This window comes from Myxine glutinosa, chromosome 6, assembly GCF_964187855.1.
Source record: "Myxine glutinosa chromosome 6, kmMyxGlut1.1, whole genome shotgun sequence".
Taxonomy (NCBI): Eukaryota; Metazoa; Chordata; class Myxini; order Myxiniformes; family Myxinidae; genus Myxine; species Myxine glutinosa.
The window spans coordinates 138588830-138605532 of record NC_136266.1 but is presented as its reverse complement, the minus strand read 5'-3'; the positions used below and the strand labels follow the sequence as shown (position 1 = coordinate 138605532).

General features: G+C 47.1%; 1 protein-coding gene across 14 annotated transcripts in view; it reads left to right on the top strand.

Moving 5' to 3' along the window:
• Positions 1-16703, top strand: part of LOC137430356 (coronin-1C-A) — an 81648-nt gene that overhangs the window by 48786 nt on the left and 16159 nt on the right. For 8 of the 14 annotated variants that reach the window (XM_068121165.2, XM_068121163.2, XM_078780573.1 and 5 more), the window contains 5 exons: positions 11204-11326; positions 11681-11810; positions 11998-12179; positions 13054-13173; positions 13739-13843. In XM_068121165.2, coding sequence (XP_067977266.1) covers positions 11204-11326; positions 11681-11810; positions 11998-12179; positions 13054-13173; positions 13739-13843 — 660 coding nt within the window. Of the gene's footprint in view, positions 1-11203; positions 11327-11680; positions 11811-11997; positions 12180-13053; positions 13174-13276; positions 13397-13738; positions 13844-16703 lie in introns of all 14 variants that reach the window. The other 6 variants (XM_078780572.1, XM_068121164.2, XM_078780574.1 and 3 more) reach the window with 2 other exon arrangements.

Below are 16703 nucleotides of genomic sequence, written 5' to 3'. Positions count from 1 at the left end.
TCTTAGAGACTTATTTCAGCATCTTGCGCTCTGCTCTCGGGCTGAACTTGCTGGGGCAGCCTGGCCTGAACAAGTTGGCAGTTGTTTGGAATCGTCTCCACTTGTAGATGATCTTCCGGACAGTCGAATGATTGATTTCAAATTGTTTGGAGATCTTTTTAAATCCCTTCCCAGACTCGTAGGCATCTATAACCTTCTTTCTGAAGGCCTCAGAGAGCTCTCTTGATCTAGGCATGGTGACGCCGCACACTTCAACAACAAAGAGCAAACCAAACTAAATGTCTGAGGTTTCAATAAGACAGGTTCCTCCAAGATTCTCTCTGACGATGTTCTAATCATTTGCACCTGAGCTGGTGCATCTGATTCTAATTTTAGGTATTTGAAGTAGTGATAAATGTAGGGGTGTACTTACTTTTTCCACATGCCAAATTTGCATTTATGTTTATTTAAAGGATACAATGGACTACAAAATGTAAATGTTTCATGATATTTGTTATATTATATCACCTTTATCTTTCAATATTGTTGAAATGAAGATCAAATAGCTGTATGTTGAAATATGTTGAAAAAGTCAAAACTTTACATGGGGTGTCCTTACTTTTTCACGTGACTGTATATATATATATTTATACATGTATGTATGTATGTATATAGACAGTCGTGGCCAAAAATATTGGCACCCTTGCACTTTTTTCAAATAACACAATTTTCTCTAAAAATAAGTTCAAATTGACAAAAGTATTTGGTCTCCACAAATCTTTATTTCACTGTTAATATTACAGAACCTTTCTTTTTGATTCAGATCTTAATATATCCTTTTAAATCAGAAAGTAAAAATGAATGGCATTGACAAAATTATTGACACCCAAGACTTAATATTTGGTGGCACGGTCTTTGAACAAAATAACTGCAGTGAAGCGCTTCCTGTAGCCATGAATGAGCTTCCCACACCTCTCCACTGGCAGTTTAACCCACTCTTCATGTGCAAACTACTCCAGTTCTCCCAGATTTGAAGGGTCACTTCTCCCAACTGCTGTTTTCAGATCTCCCCAAAGGAGTTCAATGGGATTTAGATCTGAACTCAGTGCTGGCCACTTCAGAACAGTCCAGCGTTTTGTCTTGAACCATTCCTGGGTGCTTTTGGAAGTGTGTTTGGGGTCATTGTCCTGCTGCAAGACCCATGACCTTTGACGGAGACCCAGCTTTCTGACCCTGGGTTGAACATTGCGCTCCAAAATGCCTTGGTAATCTCCTGATTTCATGATGCCATGCACACATTTAAGGCACCCAGTGCCAGAGGCAGCACAGCAACCCCAAAACATCACTGAAACTCCTCCATGTTTCTCTGTAGGGAAGGTTTTCTTTTCTTTGAAGGCTTCAGTTTTGTTTTCTGTAAACATAGAGATGATGAGCTTTCCGAAAAAGCTCTAATTTGGTCTCATCTGTCCACAGGACATTCTCCCAGAGGGATTTTGGCGTGTTCAGGTGTGTTTTGGAAAACTCCAGTCGGGCTTTATCAGCAGTGGTGTCTTCCTGGGTCTCCTACCATAGAACCCCCTTTCATTGAGTTGGCGGCGGATGGTGCACGTTGAAACTGTCGTACATTGTGTCTGAAGGTCAGCTTGAATCTGTTTGGCAATTGATTGAGGTGCTTTCTCCACCATTTGAACAATCCTTCACTGCAATCTTCGATCAAGTTTTCTCTTGTGGCCACATCCAGGGAGGTTGGCTGCAGTGTCATGCGCCTTAAACTTCCTGATAACATTATGTACGGTGGATACAGGAACATCAAGGTCTCTGGAGATGGACTTGCAGCCTTGAGATTGTCCATGCTTGGCTGCAATCTTGTGTCTGACCTGCTCAGGCCTTCTCTGGTTTTCTTTCTTTTCTCCATGCTCATTCATTTCTCCATTTCTCCATGCACACACGGTGACACAAAACCAAAGAATGACTCCTTTTCTCTATTCAAACTGGTTGAATGAGTGATTTTTTTTATATTGCAGACACCTGCAACCCACCACAGGTTAGTTAAATTCCAAAGTAAAGGAGAATCATCTGCTTGAAATCTAATTATTTCTAACATCTTCTAAAAGGTGCCAAAAATATTGTTGCGGATTCGGGGGTCGGCTCTCCCCTTATCAAGGGGGGTTTAATCCCCTTGTCTGTTAAGCTGGCCGTCCCCCAATCCTGGAAATGATGACGCTCCTCCCGGTCGGAATTAGCCAGGGTGATTGGTCAATGAAGTCCCAAATACCTACTTACTAACCCCGACCGCGAGCAGGGAAATATCTCCCGCTCGAACCACGGATAAGATGGAATATTGCCGAGCGGTTAGCAATCCGCGATCCGAGCCGTTAACAAAATAATGACTAAACCCGATCCTGAGTGGTTTCCAAAATCGTGCCACATGTACTCAATTGAGAAAAGACACAAACGATCGAATAAGAGGAAACCCCAGAGTAAGGGAAGAACAAAGAGTGGGTTTATTAATTATTTACAAGACCCAAAGAAGAGGAAACGAAAGCATGTACAAGAAAGGAGAAACAAAAGGACACAGGGCAAGCTTATCTATACAGTCTTACTTACAACCCCTGACAAACAGACAGACTCACACGGGATGGTAGTGGTAGGGGAGGAAGGTCCAGGCAGATGGTCCAGGCGATGGGATCCGGTCCAGGCTCCGGGTCTGCGGGCGAAGAATGGCAGGCAGCTTCACGTGTCATTGGAGCACGACCGGACCTTACATATGCGAGGGGCTGGAATGCTGCGTGCGTATAGCGTGCCGAACGCTCTCTCTCTCTCTCTCCCGATCAATCAAGGTCCGTATCAAACGGCAGTTCGTATCAAACGATGGTTCCAAGCGATCCTCTGCGCAGTGTTCTTATCATCCGCCGTCTCCGCGCTGTTCTCTCAATAGCAACGGTCCCCTGCACAGTTCTTTCAATAATGGAGCTCCCTCCGCGCAGTCCTTGATATTCGAGCTCTCCCCGCGCAGTCCTTGAAAGCAGTCCTCGTGCTTGCGCTTATATAACGCGCTTTGAAATCAATGCGCGCTTCATAGAGACATACCCACCAGTGAGCTCACCTCAGCCCTGGTTGGATAGCGAGGGCTCACCGGCTCCACCCCTGACGGCTCGTTGACAAGGCCACGCCTCGTTCTTGGCGCTGCGCCCCCTTCTTCTCCAAGCTTGACCGCATGCGTAATGGCGTTTGGAGCGAGGCAGCGAACGCTGCTGGGCGAGCAGAGGCACGTAACCCAATTTGGAGAGAGAGATTGGCAAAATGGATGGAATGGGGCCTATCTTATTTAATTAATGCAATGCAGATTCAACTATTGGGGACACAGCCTTATCTGAAACACATACTAAGGAAATAACTGACAGTCCTATGGTGTCCTACGTGTTGCATATGGCCTAACTAAGGGTGCGACCTTTGACCTTTTAAATGATGGAATATTTACAAGAGTTATTATTTATTTACAAAAGTGAGGGTTCTAAAAACCGCAACACTGCACCCTCCTTTCCTCCAGGCCCATCCCGGGCCGAAACAACTTTAACTTAGTGTGACACTTAGGTGTGGTTACCCTCTACTTTTAACCTCACCCTGAGTGCGACAGTTTTAACACTAAATGTGTCCCGCCTGCTGCGTTGCATTCTATCTAACAGACTCATGCCGACAGACTAACCGAATTGCGGAATGGTCTTCAAACTAAACATTTAAGCCGGTGGGGAGCACTATTTACAAAAACACTACTATTTTGATTATTTCCAACTACAACCCAGGACCTGTCTTTTGTGGGAAGAGAAAAAGATCTTTTTGGAAAGAAGAAAAATATTGCCATGCACTGCACCGATGCACCATACCATATGCACCCAAATCACAAAATGCACCAAAAGCACCAGATAATAAAATGGTGTCTTCTTCTTCTCTGCTTGTCTGCTGGGCCGCTGGTTCTGGTTGTCGATGGATCTTCTTCATTTTGATGTTATTTAAGAATAAAAGGGCACACACCATGTCCGCTTTTTATTATTGATGGCCAGCAGGGCCAACGTAGGTGGTCCACTGCATGGCATGGAGGCCACTTTGAAACACAGTGGTCCGCAATCAGACACCGCTGGCCACAGTGGCCGGTCCCAGCAGAGACGCCAGGCCACAGTACGTTTGGTCCATATGGTGGTGCTATGCCACAGAACGTGTGGTCCATATGGTGCATCAGTGCAGGCCGGAGGCAGCGGAGGTGCGGGCACACAACTGCAGTCACTTGTGCTCTCCCCCCAGGCCCAAAAAAAAACAAGTCCATGAGTGGGGGAAGGAGGACAAACAAATCAGCGGGCAGGGGCGCAAGGGTACACATCGATACAAAGCAATGCAACATGAAGGGTGCGGGAGAGCGAGCCGAGAAAGCTCGTCCCTAACCGTTCGTCACCCCCCATGTCACGTACCCTACCCTTGCCCTTACCTGTATTTACACAATTTACAATTTACAAATTCCGTCTCTACATTTTTGTCCTTCCCATCCCCTCTATTTCCAAATTCATCATCAATCCCTCCTAAGGAGGAAGAGATGGAATACAAACCACGGACCTCCCACAATCTCAATGGAATACTGTTCTCCCCTCTGGGCTGGTGCTCCTGCCTCACACCTTGCTCGGCTTCACGCTGTTGAGGCCAAAGCTTTCAGAATCATTGGAATCTCCTGCGATGTAGTCAACACCGAGGGCCTTTCACTCACTCACCGCAGGCAGGTTGGTGGTCTTTCTGTCTTCTACCGACTCCTCTCCGGCCTTGCTCCCCCAGCTCTCTCTGTGCTCTGTCCCCCCAATATTCCTTCAGGTCGCACAAGATCTGCCTGCAACCCTCTTATGGTTAAACTGCCAAAGTCTAGGCTCTCTGCTCACCTTCACTTTTTCATGCCCCTTTTCTCCCACCTCTGGAACAAACTCCCCCACTCCCTTCAATCCCACTCCTCCCTCCAGGTCTTTAAAACAGCTGTTCACCACCATCTCTTATCTTCCCCCATCGAAAACCTTGATCTTTTCTACCCCCGGTAATTCACCCCAGAGTCCTTGCAGTGTTCATATGTTTTATTCCTCTCCCACCTCCCCCCAAGTCCTCCCGATGTCCCTGCTCTCAAATGTTGTGTTTGTGTCCTTCCCCCTCTTCCCCCTCTCTTTTGTGTCCTTCCCCCTCTCTCCCCATCTTGTCTGCCGCTCCCCTTGTTTTTTTGTGTTTTGTGTGATTAATGTTAGCTCTTTCACGAGCCTCGATCTTGTATACAAAAAAAAACAAAAAAAAAAACAATGTCCCCTCACGTCGAGATGCGTCTCACAGTTCCAAATATTTGCCAAAACCATGGTGTGGAGTTATATCACCTGGGTGAGTGGATGCGGATGGTGCGAAGAGATTTTCTCCTATCTACCTTCTAAATTGGTGTTGGGTGGTGTTGGGCTAGTGCTATTGGGCTAGTGCTGTTGGCCAGCTATCCCTGGTGTTGGGCTAGCGGCTAGGGTGCCGGCTTAGGATCCTAGGATCCTGGGTTCGAATCCCGGTCAATCGCTGAATTAACGCCAGGGGGGTTGACTCAGCCTGTCATCCTTCCGAGGTCGGCAAATTGAGTACCAGTTCACTGGTAATTCCCTGCTTGTCGTTAAAGGTCGCAAAAAGGGTTGGCGTCAGGAAGGGCATCCGGCCGTAAAACATTGCTTCAAAAAGGGGACTGAAAAACAACAACAACCACAGTTCCCGAAAAAGGCCAACCCCCGCTTGCGGGGAAAAATAGGCTCTAAAGGTGGTTTTTTTTTTTTACCTTCTAAATGACATTAACACTTTTAAACCAAGCGGGGTCTTACCCTGCCAAACCATTGGCCATCATTACTCTATGTGGTTCTAAAAACCAATTCCCATTGACCAAACTGTGGCGCTCACCAATTTGTGGTCTCACTCCCCCGAGTTTTCCTTCTGTGCCCTTGCACAATTTCAGGGCTGGGTCGTGTGGCTCACCAGCAGGTCCGCTCACCTGCACACCTCCGCCGCCACTGCAGTTGCCACCCGACCTTACCTGCTCCTCACCCTAACCTACCTGGGGAAGGCCCTCCCTGGCGCTTACCCCCTCGGTGCCCTCTCTGGCACTGGGCTACCCGGGTCCGTCCTCCGGATCCTCGGGCCCCGCTGAACTCTAACTCTAGACTCTAACCTGGCTCCCAGAGCCTACCTGCGGCGTCACCTGGCCGACAGACTAACAGTGGCGGAGTGCCCAACCAACCATTCTCACTAACAGGCCACACGCCCAGCCATTTCACTCCACTAATGCACCCATCAAGCAGTACTCTGCTACTTTCAGCACCACAGATGTCAATATCCAACCACAATTTACATACTCCCTCTACCTACTTTTAAACTACCCTCCCCGGGTATTCTTGAAGGGGTCCATCCTTCCCCCATCCACTCCTTCGCACCATACACTCCACTCCACGTATTCCACACTCCATCCACTCCACACCATTCATTCCACACACCTTTCTTGCACACCTTTTGTGCTCACACAACTCAACCACAAAAATTCTCATGCACACAGCATCATCTGGCTAACTAGCTATTGCCCTTCTAATACTCGTGCTTCCCAGTCATCCCATTAAACTATGCACATCCCACATCATTATAATCCAACTACCCTACTCTACGTCCCCACGACAGGTATAATGTCGCTACTTAAATCTAAAGTCACCTATGGTCACTTCTAGGTCCCTAACCATTATCCTAACCCACCCGGGCTAGTTTATACTGCCAATCCCCATAAAACTATAGCTCCTCTGCCCAAATAGTGGTAGTGAATGCTAAAACTACCATCCATCACTATCACTACTACCATCAGTCCACTACACTACGAGCCTCTGTGCGGGAAATACATTTCCATAGCTCGACTTCGAAAAGCCGGCTATCTGTGCGAATGGTTGGTCTACTGTCGGTTGGGTCCGTCCGGCACTTACGACTCTGGGGAGGAGGTTTTGTCGGGCCAAGGCTCCAAGCACCATCCCTACGCAGGCCCTTGCGCTCCCAAGCGCGATTGCCCAGCCTTGCCCGGCCGGAGCGCCGCCACCACAAGGGGGCGCCGCTCCGACCCCTCCTACCTCCCCTCGAACCGGGCCGGTCGCCTTGCCTGGCAAAACGCGGCACCGACCGTGCAGGGCAGAGCCCAGCCCGAATCGTGCATGGCACTCCGTGCAGGAGGGACGCGGCCACGATCCCGGCCGGCCCCCACAGCACACAAAGCGCACTGCACCCCGAGAGCTGGCGTCGGCTAAACGTCGGCCTAACCGCTGCCCCGGTCAACGTCGATGCTCGGATTGCATTCTCACACCACGCGTTCCGTTCTACACTCATCAAACGTGACGCTCCAACGCTTCTCGTATATTCCACACACTCCATGCATTCTATGCATTCCTCTCGCGCACATTTAGTCACCGCACTCTCTCTCCGTGCATACTCTTTCGTTCCACACTCAGGTGCACACCACTCGCTGCTCGCACACTCCTTTGTTCCTCACCTCTCCTCCGTTACGTACTCCGTAACGCTCCCGGGTATGCACTTCTGCATCCACCCACTTAGCGCACACCTACCCACGGGTGTGCAATCCCTCGTCGCACACCCAATCACGCGCTCCGGTGTGATATCCCGCACATGCTCCTCAACCAACCCAGGTGTCCTTCCCCGCTCACTCGCCACAACCAACTCACTCTCTGTATCACATTCATCACACATACACTCCGATGTGCCTTCATCCTCACTTTCACACTCTGTCGTGCATTCATTCTTACTCTCTGTAGCACACTCGCGCTCCGGCGCCATTCGCACACGCATGCCATTTCCACTCACACAGCGCACCACGGACCTCCCACAAACGCCCGGGTTACGCTGGAATCCCAAGCGCACTAAAATTCTTTTTGCGCCAAACACTTCTCCGAAAAATCTTTTCGCGCCATATACAGCCCGGCTCACCTTCGGGATCCTTTTCTCCACACGCACCTGCAAACTTTCATTGGGGTTAAGCACAGCATCATGGTGTGGATACAGACTTTGAGCATATTCCATTTCTCCCTCTAATTCATGCTCTACCTCTGCCGTCTCTCCAATCCCAATTTCAACTATAACCATTTCATTCTGGATTAATTCTTTTCCTCCGACAACCGCCGGCCCATATGAATTTGCCTTGTCCAATTCGGCGGCCGTCGGGTTTTTCACACCCCGAGTCGCGATTTCTATACCCGTCCACCCGGCTGTGCTCTGCTCCGGCTCGCTTTCCCCGCGCTTCTCAAGCCGCGCTACCTCGCCGCGTACCCTTCCGCCCGATCTGCGGTCTATGTTCTCCCCACATTTTTGTATGCGGTCACCCATTTCATTTCCAAACCCTTCAATTAGATTTCCCATGTCATTTCCCAATTTCTCAATTTGGTTTCCCAATTCTTTCCTTTCCCGGGTGGCTCTATCCCCCTTTTCTTTCAGGAATGCTTGGAATTGTGCCAGGAGTAATTGCATGAACTCTGGCATTGCGGGCTCGGCTTCCGCGGCCATGTGCGAGGCGCTGCCATTTTGTGCGCCTGCAACCCCCACTACCACACCTTCTTCAATCCCCTCTTCCATCTCTCCCACTTCCTCCCTGGGGTCCGGGGTTAATTCTACCCCTTCCTCTACCTCTTCATTTCCCCCCACCGGCATCCGATCGCCTTGATCATCCATGGCACGATTTTAATTTGGTTTTTAATTAAAATTTTGGCCGCTCGAAATTTTGACCAAATTTTTTAAAGATGGTATAAAAATTTGGTTCAGGTCCAATCCCACTCCTGACACCAATTGTTGCGGATTCGGGGGTCGGCTCTCCCCTTATCAAGGGGGGTTTAATCTCCTTGTCTTTTAAGCTGGCCGTCCCCCAATCCTGGAAATTATGATGCTCCTCCCGGTCAGACTTGGGTAGGGTGATTGGTCAATGAAGTCCAAAATACCTACTTACTAACCCCGACTGCGAGCAGGGAAATAACTCCCGCTCGAACCACGGATAAGATGGAATATTGCCGAGCGGTTAGCAATCCGTGATCCGAGCCGTTAACAAATGACTAAACCCGATCCTGAGCGGTTTCCGAAATCGTGCCACAGGTACTCAATTGAGAAAAGACGCAAACGATCGAATAAGAGGAAACCAGAGTAAGGGAAGAACAAAGAGTGGGTTTATTAATTATTTACAAGACCCAAAGAAGAGGAAACGAAAGCATGTACAAGAAAGGAGAAACAAAAGGACACAGGGCAAGCTTATCTATACAGTCTTACTTACAACCCCGGACAAACAGACAGACTCACATGGGATGGTAGTGGTAGGGGAGGAAGGCCCAGGCAGATGGTCCAGGCGATGGGATCCGGTCCAGGCTCCGGGTCCGCAGGCGAAGAACGGCAGGCAGCTTTGCGTGTCGTTGGCGCACGACCGGACCTTACATATGCGAGGGGCTGGAATGCTGCGTGCGTATAGCGTGCCGAACGCTCTCTCTCTCCCGATCAATCAAGGTCCATATCAAACGGCAGTTCGTATCAAACGATGGTTTCAAGCGATCCTCTGCGCAGTGTTCTTATCATCCGCCGTCTCCCCGCTGTTCTCTCAATAGCAACGGTCCCCTGCGCAGTTCTTTCAATAATGGAGCTCCCCCCGCGCAGTCCTTGATATTCGAGCTCTCCCCGTGCAGTCCTTGAAAGCAGCCCTCGCGCTTGCGCTTATATAACGTGCTTTGAAATCAATGCGCGCTTCATAGAGACATGCCCACCAGTGAGCTCACCTCAGCCCTGGTTGGATAACGAAGGCTCACCGGCTCCGCCCCTGATGGCTCGTTGACAGGGCCACGCCTCATTCTTGGCGCTCCACCCCCTTCTTCTTCAAGCTTGACCGCATGTGTAATGGCGTTTGGAGTGAGGCAGCGAACGCTGCTGGGTGAGCAGAGGCGCGTAACCCAATTTGGAGAGAGAGACTGGCAAAATGGACGGAATGGGGCCTATCTTATTTAATTAATGCAACGCAGATTCAACTATTGGGAACACAGCCTTATCTGAAACACATACTAAGGAAATAACTGACAGTCCTATGGTGTCCTACGTGTTGCATATGGCCTACCTATGGGTGCGACCTTTGACCTTTTAAATGATGGAATATTTACAAGAGTTATTATTTATTTACAAAAGTGAGGGTTCTAAAAACCGCAACAATATTGTCCGGGCCATTTTAGGATTTCTGTGTTGAATATGGTAAGATGTAGTATTTTTTTCAGCTTTTTTTGTTTTCTTCCACTGCAAACCAAAGAAATACATATGTGGATATCAAATTATTTTTTAATTTCAACAATTTTCTGGAAGAAATGGTGCATTAATTGAAAATAAGTGTAAGGGTGCCAATATTTTTGGCCACGACTGTATATATATATATATATATATATATATATATATATATATATATATATATATATATATATATATATATATATAAAACAGGCAAAGCATAGAAACGAATAAAGAAACGGAGATAACTAAATAACTGAAAAACATGTACAGGAATAATTTGCGGTATCGTTTCTAGTATCGCCTCTGGCGTGCATTAATCACAAACTAATTTTTATCTCTGGTTTGTTATCCTCGTTGTCTTTATTGGTGTCTTGTCTACAAATATATATCAGTAAATGAAACTTGTTTTTCCTTTTATTTTGCCAAATACACCCACAATGCATTTAGTTTCCTGACAAATATGGCGGCCTGCATGTGGTGACATAGGTTATGGCGGCTTCCATGTGGTGATATAGTCAACAGGATTTCCAAACACGCAGGTTCTTTCTCTTACGTATATACATTTTATGTTTAGAACAAACTTTTTGTTCGTTGAGATTGTATCTGGGTGTCCATCCCACTTTTAGTCATAATGGTTCTCTTTTTTTGTGTGTTGTGCTTCAATGTACTTTTTCTCTTTCTGAATTTTTGCCTGAATTTTTTTTGTCTCATCATTATCAAAGTTTTAATTTTCATTTTTGCAGAAATTAATTATTTTCACAGCATGGCGGAAATATCCCAAGAGTTGTGTGCGCTGTGAGAGGCGAGACACAGCTGACTTGGAATGTAAGCAGATGCCACAGGTATTGCTTCGTTAACTCCCTCTTTACCTCCAACATCCCTTGCCCTGCAGATGGGACGCATCGACAAGTCATACCCAACGGTGTGTGGACACACGGCGCCTGTGCTGGATATCGAATGGTGTCCACACAACGACTACGTCATTGCTAGTAGTTCTGAAGACTGCACGGTCATGGTACATATGATAAACCACACAATGTGCTCTGGGATTTGGTTAATAGGTAATGTAATGATAAGCATGCTTTCCCACAAGGTTTGAATCCCAAAACGTGGACATTCTTTTTTCTTGTTTAGTTACCTCTTCACACCAAGCACAGTGATCAGCATACCTTTGCTGTTTTGCCCAATTAATATGAAAATCACTACCAATGGTCTTCTCATCTTAAAACGTATCAACTTGTGTTTCTTTATACGTTGCCTTTGTACACTAACATTCATCATAATGACTGATGAATTTCATTTGTTTTTATACCCCTCGCCCCAATGCCCCCCCCCCCCCATTATTCTTCTGATTTCACATACTTTTCAGGTGTGGCAGGTACCAGAGATAGGATTGACGCATTCATTAACGGAGCCTGTCGTCGTCCTTGAGGGACATACAAAACGGGTCGGCATCATCTCGTGGCATCCAACAGCTCGAAACGTTTTGCTTAGCGCAGGTTGTAACACCCTTGTCTTGGTTCGACCCCCTTCCCCTCTCCCGTCCACCTTGGGCATTCACCCTCGCCACCAAATATGAAATCGGTTGTTGGTGCTGCGTGCATAACCTTTCTTGCATATTCATTCCTGTTAAGGCTTTTCTGGATATTGGCCAATGGTTGTCAGAGCTTTGGTCCTCCACTCTAGGTTGCGACAATTTGATTGTGATATGGAATGTGGGAACTGGAGAACCTCTTATTGTGCTGGACGAATTCCACCCGGAGATCATCTACAGCGTCTGCTGGAACTACAATGGCAGTTTATTGTGCACCTCTTGCCGTGATAAATGCATCAGAGTCATCAACCCCCGAGATCGCACCGTCCTGGCGGTACGTAATCCGAGATGCAACTCTGAGTCACAGCTCCGGCCCGCTTGCTCTTTGCCCACGCAGTCTGGCATCACAGAAACAGCTGTCGCTCTTATCTAGCTCAATTTTAGTGCAATGACAAACTTCTTCCTCTGACCGATTTTGTTGTTTGAACCCCTTTTTTTAGTGCATTATGGTGTTCAGGTATTCTGATCATTCATTGGGTCGTTTATCATTACCACACTTTAAATATAAACCTAATGTTTACACGTTGTTCCAAGTAACATTTTACACCCTTGTAACTTGTACAAAAGAACATCCGGGAACTCAATAGCAAACCACCCAGTGTATTTCCTTGCCCAGGAAGCTGCGTCAGCAGTCCTTAATACCCTGTAAGGGGTTGTGGGATTACCCTGTAGCCACACAGATATCCTTGTCCTGCATGTCACACAAGGTCTTCCATTCGTTTTTGACACGAGGAAGTTAAGAAAATGTCTCGCTGTATTCTTATGCGTCATTTGATCCTTATCTGCCATTTGCCAACGCATTGGAATTGCACAGCCTGACTTGTTTGCCTCATATTTGATGAAGTATATAGATTGTGTTATGGTTTGTTGTCCTTGCCGATTTAACTCTACTTGATTAAAGACAGCACAAACATCCATTTTTTTCTGCCAGTTAACACTGCCATTCTTGCTGCAGTCTCAAAGCCAAGCAGGACGGGCAGCTCTGGTACTTCCTTGGTATATCTAGCAGTCGTTGGGGTCCGCATCAGGTCCAGCTGTTATTCGGCCTTTAAGCCTCTTGCACGGCATGTTGCAATTTTAGTGGTGATCTGACCATTAAGGCAGTAATAAGAACCAAATGTTGTTTGCCGGCATGTCACATACAACAGGAGAGGTTCAAGGCACATATAGGCGGCCGGCCTTCTCGAGCAGTCTTCACGAGAGATGGCCTCATCGTCACAACTGGTTTTGGTCGCATGAGTGAGCGACAGCTGGCACTTTGGGACCCGGTATGAACTTCTGACCTCGCTCTTTGTTTTGTTCCTCCAACCTTCACTTCTATCCTTTCCTTCCCTTTCTCTGAACCTGCCTTCATGGCCTCGGTTACCCCAGGAGCGCCTTGCTCCCCACGAAGGCATCCGTCCTATGCGCGCCATATTCACGCGTGATGACCACGTGTTCACCACGGGCTTCACAAGGATGAGTGAACGACAGATAGGCCTGTGGGATCCGGTCAGATTGATGTTGATTGCCCTTATTTTCTGCATGGATTTTTCATGTGTCTGTGTATGCGTGCGTGCGATTCTTGCATGATCAATTTGCAGTGAGCTTGCCCTTTGAATTTGGTTTGTTGTGAATATTTGCAGAATGTGTAAAACCTAACCCCCCTTTCTTGCTAAGTGTAGTTTAATGGCAAGAAAAAAAGAAAAAAAACCTTGCATGTTTTCCTTCAAGGCAAAACTTGTGCAGGCCTGATGGGCCTAATAGCCTCCCACTACAATGAAAGTCCTTGTAATTTTGTGCATGGTTTTTGGCAAGTTGGTGCACCAATAAGCTTAATTTGTGTCATTGCAGAAAAACTTTGAGGAACCAATTGCCTTGCAAGAACTGGATACGAGCAATGGTGTGCTTCTACCATTCTACGACTATGACAGCAATGTAATCTACCTCTGTGGCAAGGTGTGTGTTTTGCTCAAATACATTCTTATCATCCAAGTATCCACCGCAGATCATGGTTTGTGCGAAGTAGTTATACGAAGAAAAATATGTTCGGTCAATAATTTTCTGCTTGGGCGAGCTTTACTTTTGAGGATCAATGGAATATATCAGGACTTGCAAAAATATGTCCATAAACTCCATGGAAGTTCACAGGCTGGGTCCAGGCCGTTGTGCTCAAGCCATGAAATCCATGGTCTCAACGTGTGTTGGCATGATACTTGCACGACAAGTTTTGTTTTGAATATCACTACATTTAGAGTGCAGCATCAAATTAGTTTTGCTATCCAGCTGGTTTGTCCACGTGGGGGCATGTGACAACTATAAGTTGGTGATACTAGTGTAGGCAACTTGATGGGCCGAAAACCTCCTTCTGCATCGAAGTTCCTTGTAAGGATCATTTATTATATATATATATATATATATATATATATATATATATATATATATATATATATATATATATTGTTACGGTTTGTAGAACCTTCACTTTGTAAAATAATAATTCTTGTAAATATCCCCCTTTGTAAAGGTTGCACCCTAGTTAGGCCATGTACAACACGTAGGACACCATAGGATCTTCTCTAGTTATTTCATTAGTCTATGTTTCAGTTAAGGATCTGTTTCCAATAGCTTGACTCTGCGTTGTATTAATCAAATAACCTAGGCCCCTTCAATTATCCCCAATCTCTCTCTCTCCAAAGTGCCAGTAGCCGTATTTCAGCGTTCACTGCCTTGGAGCTAAAGCTCGCCCCAAGCCGCCATTGCCAGCAGCGTCGCTCTCTTTTGGTTTGTTCCTGCCCGCCGCCATTACGCATGCGGTCAGAGTGGGGGAAAAAGGGAGGAGCGGCCAGGAACACATGCGTGGCCCCATCAACGCGTCATGAGAGGAGGTAACAATTAACCCTCGTGACCAATCCGGGCCGAGGCGTGTTCACCGGTAGGCGGAGCAAAGCAGACGCGGCTTAATACGCGAAGCTTGCAATAAAAGCGCGAGCGCAAAGCCTTTTCACGGAGAGGATTCGGGAGATGAACGAGAGAGCAGATGCGGCGGAGATCGGCAAATGCGAGAGAACAGCGCAGAGGCGGCGAACATAAGAACATTGCGCGGAGGATCGTTTGGGATGATCGTTTTCGATACGAACTGCCGTGGTTTTGAGAGCGTTCGGCGTGCTGTACGAACGCGCATTCCAGCCCCTCGTGTTTGTAAGGTCCGGTCGCACACCAACGACATCAAGCTGCCAGCCGTCCTTCACCCGTGGACCCGGAGCTTGGACCACCCCATCGCCTGGAACCATCTGCCTGGACCTTCCTCCCCTACCAGCTATATTCCGTGTGTCTGTTTGTATTGTCATGGGCTTGTTATATAAGAGTGTATAAGGTTGCCCTATGTCCTTTTGTTTCCTCTTCTTGTATATTCCCTTCTTTCGTTTCCTCTTTTAGATAGTAATAAACCATATTTGTTCTTCCTTCACCCTTCTTATTCTTTGGCTTCCTCTCATCCGATCATCTTAGTCTTTTCCCAATTGAATACATGTGGCACGATATAGGAACCGCTCAGAATCGGGTTAGTCCTTTTGTTAATGGCCTGAGTCGTGGCTCGCTTCGCTCGGCGTGTCCATTACAGCCGCGGCTCGGGCGGGGCTCATTTCCTCGCTTACCGGAAGGCGCTGGTAATTAGGTAATAGGAACAATTGGCCTACCACCCTATTCAGCGCTGACCGAAAGTGACGTCATAGCTCCAGGACCGGAGACAGCCAGCTTAATAGACGAGGGGATTAACCCACCCCCCCCCCCCCCCCTCGGTAAGGGGAGCGCCTTACTCTGAGATCCGCAACAATATATATATATATGTGTGTGTGTGTGTGTGTGTGTGTGTGTGTGTGTGTGTGTGTGTGTGTGTGTGTGTGTGTGTGTGTGTGTGTATATGTATGTATGTATGTATATATATATATATATATATATATATATATATATATATATATATATATATATACACATACATACATATATACACATACATACATATATACACATACATACATATATACACACACACACACACACACACACACACACACACACACACACACACACACACACTATACATACACGACATGTATGTGAGGTGAGTGTGCGTAGCGGGCAGGCAGGATGGCCTAGAGAAACAAAAATGGAATTGTAAACCACAAATAAACAAGAATGACTGCATTGTGGTCACAACCTGGGAGACAAAATACACTACATGGCCAAAAGTATGCGGACACATTATAATTCATGGATTTGGCTGTTTCAGCCACACTCATTGCTGACAGGTATATATAATCAAGCACACAGCCATGCAATCTCCATAGACAAACATTGGCAGTAGAATGGGCCGCACTGAAGAGCTCAGTGACTTTGGGCCGTACAGTTTTCCAACAAGTCAGTTCGTCAAATTTCTGCCATGCTAGAGCTGCCCCGGTCAACTGTAATTGCTGTTATTGTGAAGTGGAAATGTCTCGGAGCAACAACAGCTCAGCCGCGAAGTGGTAGGCCACACAAGCTTACAGAACGGGACTGCCGAGTGCTGAAGCGCGTAGCGCGTAAAAATCGTCTGTCCTAGGTTGCAACACTCACTACCGAATTCCAAACTGCCTCTTGAAGCAACGTCAGCACAAGAACTGTTCGTCCTGAACTTCAGGAAATGGGTTTCCATGGCTTAGCAGCAGCACATAAGCCTAAGATCACACATGCGCAATGCCAAGCATCGGCTGGAGTGGTGTAAAGCTCGCCGCCATTGGACTCTGGAGCAGTGGAAACACATTATCTGGAGTGATGAATC